At 42.9% G+C, this 12,634-nt stretch overlaps 1 protein-coding gene across 1 annotated transcript in view; it reads left to right on the forward strand.

The window, feature by feature from the left end:
- The window catches only part of MYO3A (myosin IIIA), a 103,838-nt gene that overhangs the window by 27,801 nt on the left and 63,403 nt on the right, over positions 1 to 12,634 (forward strand). The window contains 4 exon segments of the mRNA XM_033165957.1: positions 5,031 to 5,107; positions 7,294 to 7,439; positions 8,902 to 8,967; positions 10,933 to 11,088. Of these exon segments, the coding sequence (XP_033021848.1) occupies positions 5,031 to 5,107; positions 7,294 to 7,439; positions 8,902 to 8,967; positions 10,933 to 11,088 (445 nt within the window).

The raw sequence follows: 12,634 nt of genomic DNA on the forward strand, positions 1-12,634 counted from the left end.
TCCAACCCTTTCATCTCTGTTTTGCTTCCTGTCTAGCAGCCCCTCTGTTTGCCACCGCCTCAAAATTATTGTGTCAGCTACAGCCTCTTCCTGTTCTGTAAAACTGTCTCTGTGGCTGTTCACGGCCTTTTTGAGCTTCCTGAGAGTTTTGGGCTGTGTTCCAGCCTACTCTTAGTTGTTCCTTTGGCAACCGGCCATCCAAGATCAGGAGGAGTTGACGCTGGCAGCCGTGTGCTCTGCCCAGCTGGCGTCGACTCCAAACTTTTTCTGTTTCCTGACTGTATTCAGCAGCTGGATGCAAAAGTTCACTTGGAGCTGGCTCATTCCTGACACCTTCTATACCACATTATGGTTTTGGGAAATCCTTTCGATTTCTTCTTCCTTTAATATTAGATGTGCACATTCCATGCCTCTAATGTCTTGCAAACCTAATCCCCCCCAAACGAGTCTGACTGCCCAGCAAAGGAGAGTTTAGCAGAGCCAGTATAGACTGGGCTGTCTGCATGACCAGAGTGAGGTATGCCAGCCAAGTCCTACCATGAAACCCCCATCAGGCCTACTTCTTTAAACAACTGCTTCAATCATGTATTGGCGGAGAGGGGTTCCAATGCAAATGTGATCTCCATGACAGGGGCCAGGGAACCTTTATTTGAGTCAAGGGTCACGTTTCCCATTATGGGGCACCTTCTGGCAGCCGTGTGGCAGTCACTGGTGGGCCCAGTGGCAAAAGAGGGCAAACGCAGTGGATATGACTCTTCCTTTGTGCAGTAGGCTACAGTGCAGCCATGCACAAATGAGGACACATCACACATCTCCACCCTGCTCCAGGCAAGCAGAGGCATTATCAGAGTCTAAGGAACACACTCCAGCCAAGCAAAAACACACAAGGGTGTGGAACAGGACCACCAAGAGGCATGGTCTGTGGAGAGGGACAGGCTAGGGAGACTCCCCAGGGCACCCCCTGCTCTATAATTCTGATTTCCTGTAATCTCTGCTGTGAATCTTCCATCCAGTGTCATGTTATTCTTGCCTATAGTGACATTCAGAAAGCTTTCCAAAGGCTTGACAGAGCCTCTGTTGTCTTGAAGCAATATGTAGCATCCTTTTGTACTCAGGACGCTGTTGGCTTTCACTATCTGTAAACTTCGTGTGAATCATTCTGCAAAGCGTAACCATTAGTTAAAGCAATTTCACTTGAAATGTTCCAAAGGAAAAAAGATGTTTCTCTGTGCCCCCTAGCTGATGTTTAGGCGGTGAGTCATAGAAGGGCTTCGTGATTACTTTTAGTCATGGTCTCATGTATCGGTAAATAAAACTGCCTGCCTCGCTGATTCCAATCAGGGATCATTGTGTAGTTGTTGCACCACACCAGATAATTTGTCCATTGCGTGTGGCATGCCAGCAATTCTGGACAAGTTGTTTTGGAATAATAAAAAGACTAGACTTTTTAAAAGACTGGGCTTTTAGTAAATAGTAAAGATGGGTAGCAATGCCTAACATAACCCACCTGAAGGGAGACACCTCGGTCTGTCATATAGGTCTGACAATAAGGGGAAAACAAGGTTAACTTCCCTCCATCACAAAGAAGGCCTTGTTGCACATGCAATTAAAACTGCTAGCACCTTTGCAAAGCTAAGCAGGCTCCAGTTATGGTTTCAAATTGGATGGGGTGACCACGTTGTTGAGATTCCTGCATTGCAGAGGGTTGGACTGGATGACCCTTGGGTTCCCTTCCAACTCTACAATCCTATGATTCTAGAAAATCTCATTGTAATGAAAGCTGCCCTGTATCTTCAGGAGCGTCCAAGGATGCTGCAATACTGCATGGTAATACCAGGCATCAGTGTTACCCATTTTCCCAAACAACATTACAGCTGCAGGAGTGATGGCTCTGTTCTCAGTCATGCTCACAACCCACAGCACCTCCTTGGTCTTATCTGGATTAAGTTTCTTGTTGCTCAGTCTGGCATAACTGTCTAGCTCTGGGAAACTTTTCATCTGCAGAAGATTTGCACTGTGGTTTTGATCCATATGCTTCTCTGCTGTATTTTAGATTTCTTCAAAAATAATTCCGACCTCTATTCCCGCCTTCCCTTCAGAAAAGCTGCAACTTGCAAGCCTGGCTTTATTCTTGACTGGCTGAAGAGGGCTGAAGAGAGCACAGACAAGTGTGGCATAATAACATCACGATCCTTTTGCAAGAGGCAAGCGCTTAAGGAAATCTTGCTCAGCAGATGACACAAACTGAAATGCCAGCTTGCTGCCAAGAGCAAAAGGTTAAGAATAATGCTAATAAACTTAAAAGTCATTCTTACAGAAAGCCACATTTCATGATTAAGATTTAAAACATGCATCGTGTTGCGCACAATATATATATATATTTAAGATCCTCGTGCGCTTTCAATATTTTGGGGGCACTTCAGATAATTGAATGGGCCATATTTCAAGCTGAGCATCTCTGCAAATTAATGTTAGATTTATGTTTGCCTTTTCTCTGCAAGGCACTTTAGGTAATCAATTTGACAACAGAAGCATATAAAAAAAACTCAGTTTCTTCTTTGGCATGATTGTCCATGTCTTTGCCTTGCCCAAGCCTAAGTGAATGAAATTAATTCAGGAGCACGATCTATAGCGGCGAGGAAAAGATGGCGTCTCCTCCCTTTCCCAATTATGTTTTATTATCGCTAATCATTTACATCCCACCTTTCGAGGCAGAATTCTGGCAAAGCGGCTTATAAGCTACACCGAAATACATTTTAAGAATCGCAACAAATGGTTGCAATATAAAAAATATTATCAAGATTGCCCTGGCAGGGCCAGTTGGTAGTTGAAGGTTCAATGGGGAGAGGGAAGAAACTCCAGATCTGCCTTCCTTGTGTCCTTTGCACTAGGAGTGCCATTGTATGGGCATGGAAGTGGTCACTGAATACCCTTGCAAACTGTGAATGACTGTAGCTGTGGACACACCATACTTTTGCAGCGCATTATTTCCCCCAAAGGATCCTCACATAGCTTCAATTCCAGCACCTCAACAAACTACAGTTCCCAGGATTCTTTTTAAATGTATGGTGTGTTTGCAGCCTGGTATTAGTTCAGATGGAGCACAGTTTCCAACTTCCCAAGATTGTGTGAGAGGGACTTTTAGTAGTGACACCCTATATGTGGCACTCCCTGTTCCATGACACTGTGCATCTTTCATTATGTATTTATCTGAATACTGTACATTTAAAGGGTGAGGGGAATCCCATGCTTTAGCTGAAAAGGCTCCCAGAGCAGCTTTTGAAGTTCAGCACTATGATAATCCCTGTCCTCAGGCATGTACAATCTAAAGGAAACGACCAAGAAAGTATGGGGGGAGGGGAGAAGTTGTGGCCCCAGTTTCTTAAAATGACAGTTCTTATAACAAACAGCTGGGAGGGGATCAGTTCAGGTAGCTGGTGGGATGATGGCTGCACAGTGATGCCTGGATAGCTCAGTTGGTTACAGTGTGGTGCTCACTAATGCCAAGGTTGCAGGTCCAATCCCTGTATGGCACAGCTGCATATTCCTGCATTTCAAGGGGTTTAACGTAGATGATCCTCAGGATCCCTTCCAACTCTGTGGTTCTATGACTGGGGAACATCTTCTCTCCCTCTGCTTTGCAGCCTGATGTTAGGTGACATTTGAGAAGATAGCAAAGCAGCAGCTGGTCTCCTAGCAGAGGGGTTGGAATAACTCTTGCCTGCCTTCCTTTGCCACTGCTCCAACATTGTTAGAAAACTTTTCTCTGAAGCTTAAGAATGGTAAAAAAAGAAGGGGAAAAGGCGTGTGTAGGCATGGCAGTAGCCATGCTGGTTCCTTTACTGTCCCTCGTGACCCTTTCTGGGAGGCGGCTGCAGCAAGAATAGGTTTAACGGCCATGAGTAAGTTAATTGTAGCAAACCTTTGTAGAAAGGAGGTATTTTTAGCCTTGCAGGCTACTATTTTTATTTCTCTTGTTTACGCATTAGCCTCTCTCCTGTTTGGTTTTAAGCCAATTAAACTAGGTATATTTGTGTATTGCTTGAGAAATCAATGTAGCACAAATCCACGAAAGTCAAAAGTTTCAAAAACCATTGATGCTGGCTGGAGTATAGGTTTTAACAACAGTTTGTGTTCCATGTGAGCGGATTTTCAATGATGTACACATTTAGATGTGTTTCAACCTATCGTTGCATCCTAGCAGAAATGTATTAGGCGTCATTGAGCAGCCTTGCTCAGTGCAGTTTTCATGCATTTTTTTAAACGACTAATTGTGCTTTTAACAGAAGGATGCATGCAATTCAGACGTTTCCTGAGGATGAAATGAAATGAATGAACAAACTATTAATGTAGCTGAGGTTTGCTTTTTCTTTCACTCCTAGTGCTGGTACTATACCTTTAAAAAAGTAAAGCCAGTACTTTTTTCTGGGGGGACGCAAACACGTACCCCTAAACATTTTGTGAATCTACGTTTGGCCTCATTAAGGGGCAATATTTCATATGAGTAGGAAAATGAGAGTACCCCTAAACATTTTCTTCTTCTTCTTCTTCTTCTCTTTCTTCTTCTTCTTCTTCTTCTTCTTCTTCTTCTTCTTCTTTTCTGAGTATTGCTAATGTCTTTCTTTTTCTTTTTTTAAAAAAGTATGCCTTAAATGAAAGAGTGAGTTTCACTCGCTCAAATGCCCGTTGCGGTTTCCTCCCACTAAGAATAGGAGACAGAAATACTGTAATCATCGGTCCAAAAAAATGTGAGGTCAGATTGCTTGTAAAAACCCTAATTTAGAACTAAACTCAAACCCCTTTCAAGCCGTTGGCAGTGAATGAAACTCAGGGTGGCGAAAGCAGGGCATGCAATATTTACCAGCTTTCTTGCTTGCTTGTTGGCAGAGAGCTGAAAAAATGCTGCTAGAGCTTTTGAATGAGAAACGCCATGTTGGAACAAAATTATGAGAACGATAGATGTGATACTCTCTGCATAGAATTCATTAAGCATAGATGTGTCACTGCATCAATCTGCTTGTTCCCTTTAGGTGTATCAGCCCAGCTGACAAGCAGTCGGCTCCGTCGGAATACATCTGTGGGAACTCCTTTTTGGATGGCTCCTGAGGTTAGATGAAATTTTATTACCTCCTACTATGGGGTTGTGTTTGTATGTGCTTCTCTCTCTCTCTCTCTCTTTAATCTATCACTTTCTAATTCCTTTGCTATACCCACTCCAAGTTTCTAGCTCTCTCTGTTCTGACACTATTCCATCTTTTGGGGGCTGGGGGAACCCTTTGCATTTGATCTGTGTTAAGACTATTAAAACAGACTGCAGCCAAGTTCATGTTTTGGCATTATTCATTTGGGTCCAGTAAAATAAATCCCTGACAGTGAAGTTAACTTCGTTCATGTTTAAAATTGGTGTTGATAGGTTTATCGCAGAAATCTATATAATCCTGTCAGGTTTCATGCATAATAAGTATTGAGACTGGATACACACCACATATTTAAAACACATGAATTCCCCACCCCAAGAATCCTAGAAGTTTTGGTTGACCTCTCACAGAGCTACAGATCCAAGCACCCTTAACCAACTACAGTTCCCATGTTTCTTTGGGGGAAAGTAATGAACATTAAATGTATGGTGTGTGCCTGCAGCCTTATTAATTTGTTCATTTGCCTCTTCAGCTCACTCGATGCCTGACATCCTCTCTGTATAAATTTCCTCAAGGAAAAATTAAATAAGACCTGGAAAACCAGATGTATTCTTTCACTCTCCCAATATTCAGCCACCAAACCAAATGTTTAACGGAGTATCCCAAGGGATTTTAGAGAAGGACAATGTGTGATGAAATGTATAGTCAGAAGAGACAACAAACCAACACTCTATTCATTTCTCTAGCTCGTTCTTCGTTGGGGCTGAGACTCGGGTGGGGGGGAATGCAGAGGTTTGTTACGTTTCTGCTATCCAACTGGTACTTGGGTCACTGAGGGGTTGAAATAATAATAATGCTTTTTCATGAAATTGGACTCCTTTATGGATCACAATGGAATGTTAACAAAAGGACTGCCCATCTGGGACGTCTACACAACATGACCTACCAACAAAGACTGTAAGAGCAGGCCCAAGCCCTATCTAGTCCTCCATCTTGTTCTCACAGGGGCTAAGCAGATGCCTATGGGAAATTTGCAAGGAGAACCTGAACTCAACACCACTCTCCCCAGTTGTGATTCCCAGCAACTGACATTCAGAGGTATACTTCCTCTGGCAGTGGAGGGAGAACAGACTCTGGGATAGTAGCTATTGGCAGCCAGAGGTACCGGGTTGCCCCCAAGATTGAGGGGCCCCAGCACACGTCGCATGCACATGTGACATCACACGTACGCATGGCGTGTTGTGTACATGTGATGTCACATGCATTGCCTCAAGATTGGGGGGGGGCTTGCCCCCATAAAACAATATTGAGGGAGCCAAGGTGCCTTTGACACCCCCCTAGAGTTGGTGTGCCTGTTGATATCTTCCATAAATCTGCACAATCCTCTTTTAAAGCTAAACCAATCCGCCCCCAGCCATGTCCCATGGTCTGCCACGAGTTTGACCACCACAACTCCCTCTGCAGTACCAGGCAGGTAAATACAGAACTTCTTTGAAACTTTGGTGTATTTCATTTAGAGAATCTGAAGTTGTTTAGGCCTAGTGTAGAACAAGGACCCAGAAACCTGCCCAGGCAGAGGTAACTTTTCTGAAATAAGCCCGTTGCGCCTCATCCTTCAAACATGATGAAGAAGCCATTTTGCCACTTCTGAGCTTATGAGGTCAGTGCCTTGCTAAGACCTCCTCAGTTATTTGCTACAGCTGTAGTTCAAGGCGGTAGTTGTTTTGGGACCCAGTATCAAGGACTTCACCTGGACCTGGATTCTACTAATCCATCCTAGAAGGAAGTAATATTCAATTCCCTTTTTAAAGGAGAGGCTAAGCTAGTTGCTGAGGCAGACATTTTGTTGCCACAGCGACAGCTGAGGAAACATGGATGAGCACTTCCCTCCACCCTCCGAATATTATTGCCATACAAGAGGTGCCTCGGCCTCACAACTGTCATTCTCTGGCAGGTAGTGTGGAAGACCAAAAAGCAGCTTAAATACTTGCCTTTTCAGAATACGTCCACTTCATAGGGGGGAAAAGCCTGTAATTATGGCCTGTTCTGATAGCTCCGCTGAAAAGGCTTAGGAACGTGTTTCAGATGCAAGCAAGATGATTGTGAGATTCCTGACTGGCTGCACCTCCAGTTATTTAATTTTATATCTTAACAGGTGATTGCATGTGAGCAGCAGCTGGATAGTTCCTATGATGCCAGATGCGATGCCTGGTCACTTGGGATCACCGCTATAGAGTTAGGCGATGGAGATCCACCACTGGCTGATTTGCATCCTATGAGAGCTCTGTTCAAAATACCAAGGTGCCGTCTCAGTGATTTATTGCACATATCTTTCATTGGCCAGGCTACTTGACCACAATGGGGCAGGAGGGAGGAATAACAGTTCTGTAGAACGTATTCAGTGATTTCATCCACACAATGGCAGCCTCTTATGGTAGCGTTGTCTACTTCTTCCCTCAAATTTAATCGGGGAAAGAAAACCGAGCCCAGAGAGTCCTGCATGACAGCAGGACAATTGGAACTTTCTAGCCAAGAGATGTTGAACTCTAGGACTTAACCTATTTTGGGAAGGCATGAATAAATATTTATTTTGGCAGCAAGGAGATATATGCGTAAATATAGTGCTGGGTACCAATTTTAACTAGCAGCAACCAATGTGGTAGCCTCCAGAGGACCAACATGGCTACTAGTCAGGGATGATGGGAGTTGAAGTCCATGTACATCTGGCCCAGCAGAGGCAGGCCCATGTGGTGATGCCAGACATGTACCTGCTTCTTAGATGTTAAAGAATTCTTCATGGGTCATGCAATAGACCAATAGGTGGATTATGATCCTAATGGAATTAGAAGTAATCCTGACAAAAAAAATTATGCGTACCCCCATTAATGAGAGGTTTCACAGAGTCTCTGTATGTACCCTGAGTTGGTTTCCTAGGAATGAACGTCACTGGAGTCTTACGACATTTTGTGATTTTATTCACAGCATCAACTCTCCAACAGATCCCACTTCCCCATTAAGCTTCTCTGTGCCCGCCCCACCCCACCCTGTACTATAACACTGGATTCCCACAGAGAGCAGATCAGCCTCTGTGTCTCTTTCAGACCCAGTTCCATGACTGCCAGTCTGTTGTTCTCTCTCAAACACATAGACACTATGATAGCATCACTCCAGCCAGAGGAGGATGATAGAAAACACATGGACTCTTTTGTTCACCTTCCAGAATTGTCTCCGGCTATTTAGTTTCTGTGTCAACACTCTGGCCCCTACATAACAAAGAAGATGCTTAACATTTCCTTTACAATATTAACTTGTTCAACCATTTCAGCTTCTTGTCATTGGCTGGAGTGAACTCCAAGAGGATATTTAGTCCAACTGAATTTCATGACAGTGTTAGCAAACCAAGAATTGTAAAGCCTACTGTTTTTAGGACTGCAGGGGACTTGCCATTACACATAAATAATGATGAATAGGTCATTAGTTGTATCATTTTGTTTGAATGCTAGAAAATTACTGCAGTTCTTGATTTATTTGATAGAGATTTTAAATCCCCCCTTTTCCAAAGACTTATAACATTAAGACAATCAGTGGTGCATTATACTTTTCTAAACAATGCTCCTTTTAAGCTAGAGGAAATCTGTGTATTTTTAATGACTCTTCCAGAAATCCATTACTCAGCTTGACTTCTCTCACTCTATTTGGTTAAAAATTTATTCGAGCTTATTGTAATTCTACATGTAAAGCTATTTAATGTCATCTTCCACAGAAATCCGCCTCCTACATTGCGGCAGCCAGAGATATGGTCATCTGAATTCAATGACTTTATCAGCAAGTGAGTGACAATGGAACCATTTAAAAATAAATCAATGCATAAGGGTGCACCATGCAGTTAAAAATAATGTAGCCACATTTATTCAGATAGCATCCAAAATATTCAGATAGCCATAGAGTTGGAAGGATCCATGAGGGTCATCTAGTTCAACCCCCTGCAATACAGTCCCCCATCCAATTTGAAACCAGGTAGGACCCTGCTTAGCTTTGCAAATGGACTAGCAATTTTATTGCTGCTGCACCATTAATGCTTAGGTAAACCATAGTACCATAATTTTTACACAGGATCTACTATTGAAAAATGCAGAGCAATTTCCAGTATCTAGAAACTATGAATTTTAAAGCAATGTCTTTGTAGCATAGGGTTTCATTCTTTATTATTTTTATTTAGGATGTTTATATCCCACCTTTCTTCCATCGTGGAACTGAAGACATCACGGAGGTTCCATAATGGGCTTCATAGGTGGTCTCCTACCCAGGCAGATTTACATTAGCAAGGTGGCTCCATCTTGGGGCCCCAGACCATGCTCTTGTTTTTACTATATCTGGGAGTACATAATGCTCTTTAGAGCCATAATAGTGGCCTCCACCATGGGCAGAGGCAAAGATCTGAGGAGAGGCTGTAGCTCAGTGGTGTAGAACACATGCTTTGCATCCCAAAGTTCCCAAGCTCTATCCCATCTCTAGGGAGGGCTGGGGAAATCCCTGGTTTCAAATGCTGGAGAGCTGCTGCAAATCATTGTGGATGATACTGAGCTGGATGGGCCACTGGCATACTTGGCATAATGCAGCTTCCTATGCTCTGTGTATGTTGGTCTGTTGGCTAGAGACTAATCCCCAGGGAATTGGTGGGTTACACCACCTTTTTTTGGGTCACGTCCACCTTAAAGCACTCCTAACCATCATGGTGAATCATATAGTTTGTTAAGAGAGCTGGCAATTGTAGCTCTGTGAGGTCAGCACCCTTAGCAAACTACTGTTGTGGATGTGACAGAGAGAATACAAAGCCCACACCTAGAAACTGCCGAAAAAGGGCATGAGGAGAGAGGTACTAGGTAAATCATGTTATTCCAGTAACATATTCCTCCTTTAAAAAAAATAAAGTATGTTTGCCCATTGAACTTATAAATATTGCTCTCTGAGCATTGTACAAAAAGAGAGCAATATTGTTGTGCACACTCCAATTTCTGCCTGCGCTTGCCCCAAATTTGGTTTCCTTTGAATGCAGGTTAGCGGAGACTACAATCTTACCTTGGTTCTCGAACGCCTTGCTACTGGGACGTTTTGGCTCCCGAAAACCCGGAAGTAAGTGTTCCGGTTTTCGAAAGCCGAATGTCCGACGCACCTTCCAATTGAGTACAGGAAACTCCTGCAGCCAATTGGAAGCCACACCTTGGTTTACAAACAGTTTTGGGAGTCAAACGGACTCCCGGAACAGGTTAAGTTTGAGAACCAAGATATGACTGTATTGTGTCTTTAGGGTGGTTTTATTTAAATATATGCGCAACCTGATCATAGGATGGAGGTGGCTCTCACCTCAACAAATCTTGCTGGTTTCCTCATATTCATTTTACCTTCCCCTACACTGGATCACAAGTTCGCAAGGGACACCCATGAGTTTCATGCAGACTGACCACCCCACAAACCTATAGCAAGATTAAAACAAACAAGAAACACAAAAAACCAGCAACATTATAAAAGCACCAATTAAAAGGGGAGCTGAAGACATAAAAAAAGTTGCCTGGAGTCAACATCACTAAGCCACTGCTCCTCTGCCCCTCACCCTGCCATGTTCCTATGCTGGTGAACATGGTGCTGCCAGGAGGGGAGTTCACTATGCCCACAGGCCTCTTCCATACCCCAGTGCTTGAAATCAGGCTTCCTCCCCAGTTCTCTGCTACCGTCTGTCTTTTTATTACATACATAACTGCATTTCCTAAAAGCTGTGCTTTTCCCAATGGTGCAGGTGTTTGACCAAAGATTATGAGAAACGCCCAACAGTGTCTGACCTGCTGCAGCATGACTTTGTGAAGCAAGTGGAGGGCAAAGAGACTGTCTTGCAGATGCAGCTGATGGAATTCATTGATGTTCACCAGCAAATGGGAATCACGGAAAAAGCGAGGTACTTTTTTTTGGGGGGTGTCTGTCTGCATGTAACAAAATGTGGTCTTGAAGACCATTTATTTAACTTATTCTTCAGATTTTTTTATTTTAGGTATCTTGCTCATTTTTAGGAATGTAACCCTCTTACCTAGCGAGCATCTCTGTAAACCAGTGAGGAAGCTGGAATTTGAGCTAAGACTTGAACAGATTGTGTAATATTAGATAAGCATAAGATGTGACTTAACCAAACTGAATACAACCCACTGCTCTTGTGTGGCTGTTTGCCAGGTGTTGGCAGTCAGGCAATCCCTAGTGCTCCACCATACATATCTGCTCAGCTGTGGAATACACTCTTTGCGGTGTCTATTAAGTATTCTTACAGGTTTGAGGCCACTGAAGCTATTCCACATGAATAACTGTGGCCAAAATACCCCCCTCTATGAAGTTGCATTATTTCTGGCAAAGCATTTCCTTCACGTGCAAAAAGGAAAGGAAATGTGTTGCCAGAAATAATGCAACTTTTAGACGGGGATATTTTCATCCTTGTTCCAACAGTATTTAGCAAAGTAATTATGCATTATGAAGCATTCATAATCTTTGAGCCTTGTATGAAATTGCCCAAAGTGTTTTGCCTCGGTTTCTGAAATTCAGAAAGAAGTTCATCAAAGTAATGTTCTGAATGTGAGACTTAGTCATTGGTGAATGTTGATATATTTCTACTCTGCTTCAAGGTAACAGATAATAGTTTTTTCTTTTTGAGGGGGATCAAATAGCACATAGAACATAAAAGGCGGTACTATTTTAACATTCTCAATTGTTAATGTCTCCTTTTTTCCACATCAAGTGAGCTGTATAGAGAAATCTGATTAAATCAGCTGTATTTCTTCTTATTGATATTTATGGTGGCTTATTGTTTTTTGGTTTGTGTTTTGTTTTGTTTTTGCAATCTTCCAGTGAGATCTGAGGATTTGTTTTGTTCTTTTTATAGTCTGCAATTTATCTTATAAGGATGCATTGCCCCCCCGCCCCCCCTGCAAATGAATATAATTACCCTTTCTAGCATTTTGCAAAACTCTTTTAACCAAGAAGTGACAAGCTCTTGCAGGAATAAGGTCCCGATGACCAAGAACAAATCCAGTGCATGGTACTAAGGAGAGAGCCTGAACTTCAAAGCCAAGAAATCAAATTAGATGGATGATACAAGCTGCAAACCTAAATACTGAAATTGTGAACACTGTGTAGAACACAGTTGCTTAAGTGTTGCTATTTAATGTTGTCAGTGACAAAACTGGGAATAATCAAAATAATCTTCCCTCCTCTTCTCAGTTTGATCATGCGAGGCTGATTGGTCCATCTAGCTCAGTATTATCCATCTTCTATCTAGCTCTTGATGTGAAGGTTTTAACTGGGGTTTCTTTCTAGTCCCACATGGAGAATATCAAGGACTGAACCAGGGATCTTTTGCCTGCAAATCATGCACTTGCAAGGTCCCTCCTCCAAGCCTCCTACAACAGGGCTAAAACCAGCTACCTTCTGCCCCCGGTTTCTGACTGACAAGCCAGCCT

Source organism: Lacerta agilis, chromosome 12 (genome assembly GCF_009819535.1).
Source record: "Lacerta agilis isolate rLacAgi1 chromosome 12, rLacAgi1.pri, whole genome shotgun sequence".
NCBI lineage: Eukaryota > Metazoa > Chordata > Lepidosauria > Squamata > Lacertidae > Lacerta > Lacerta agilis.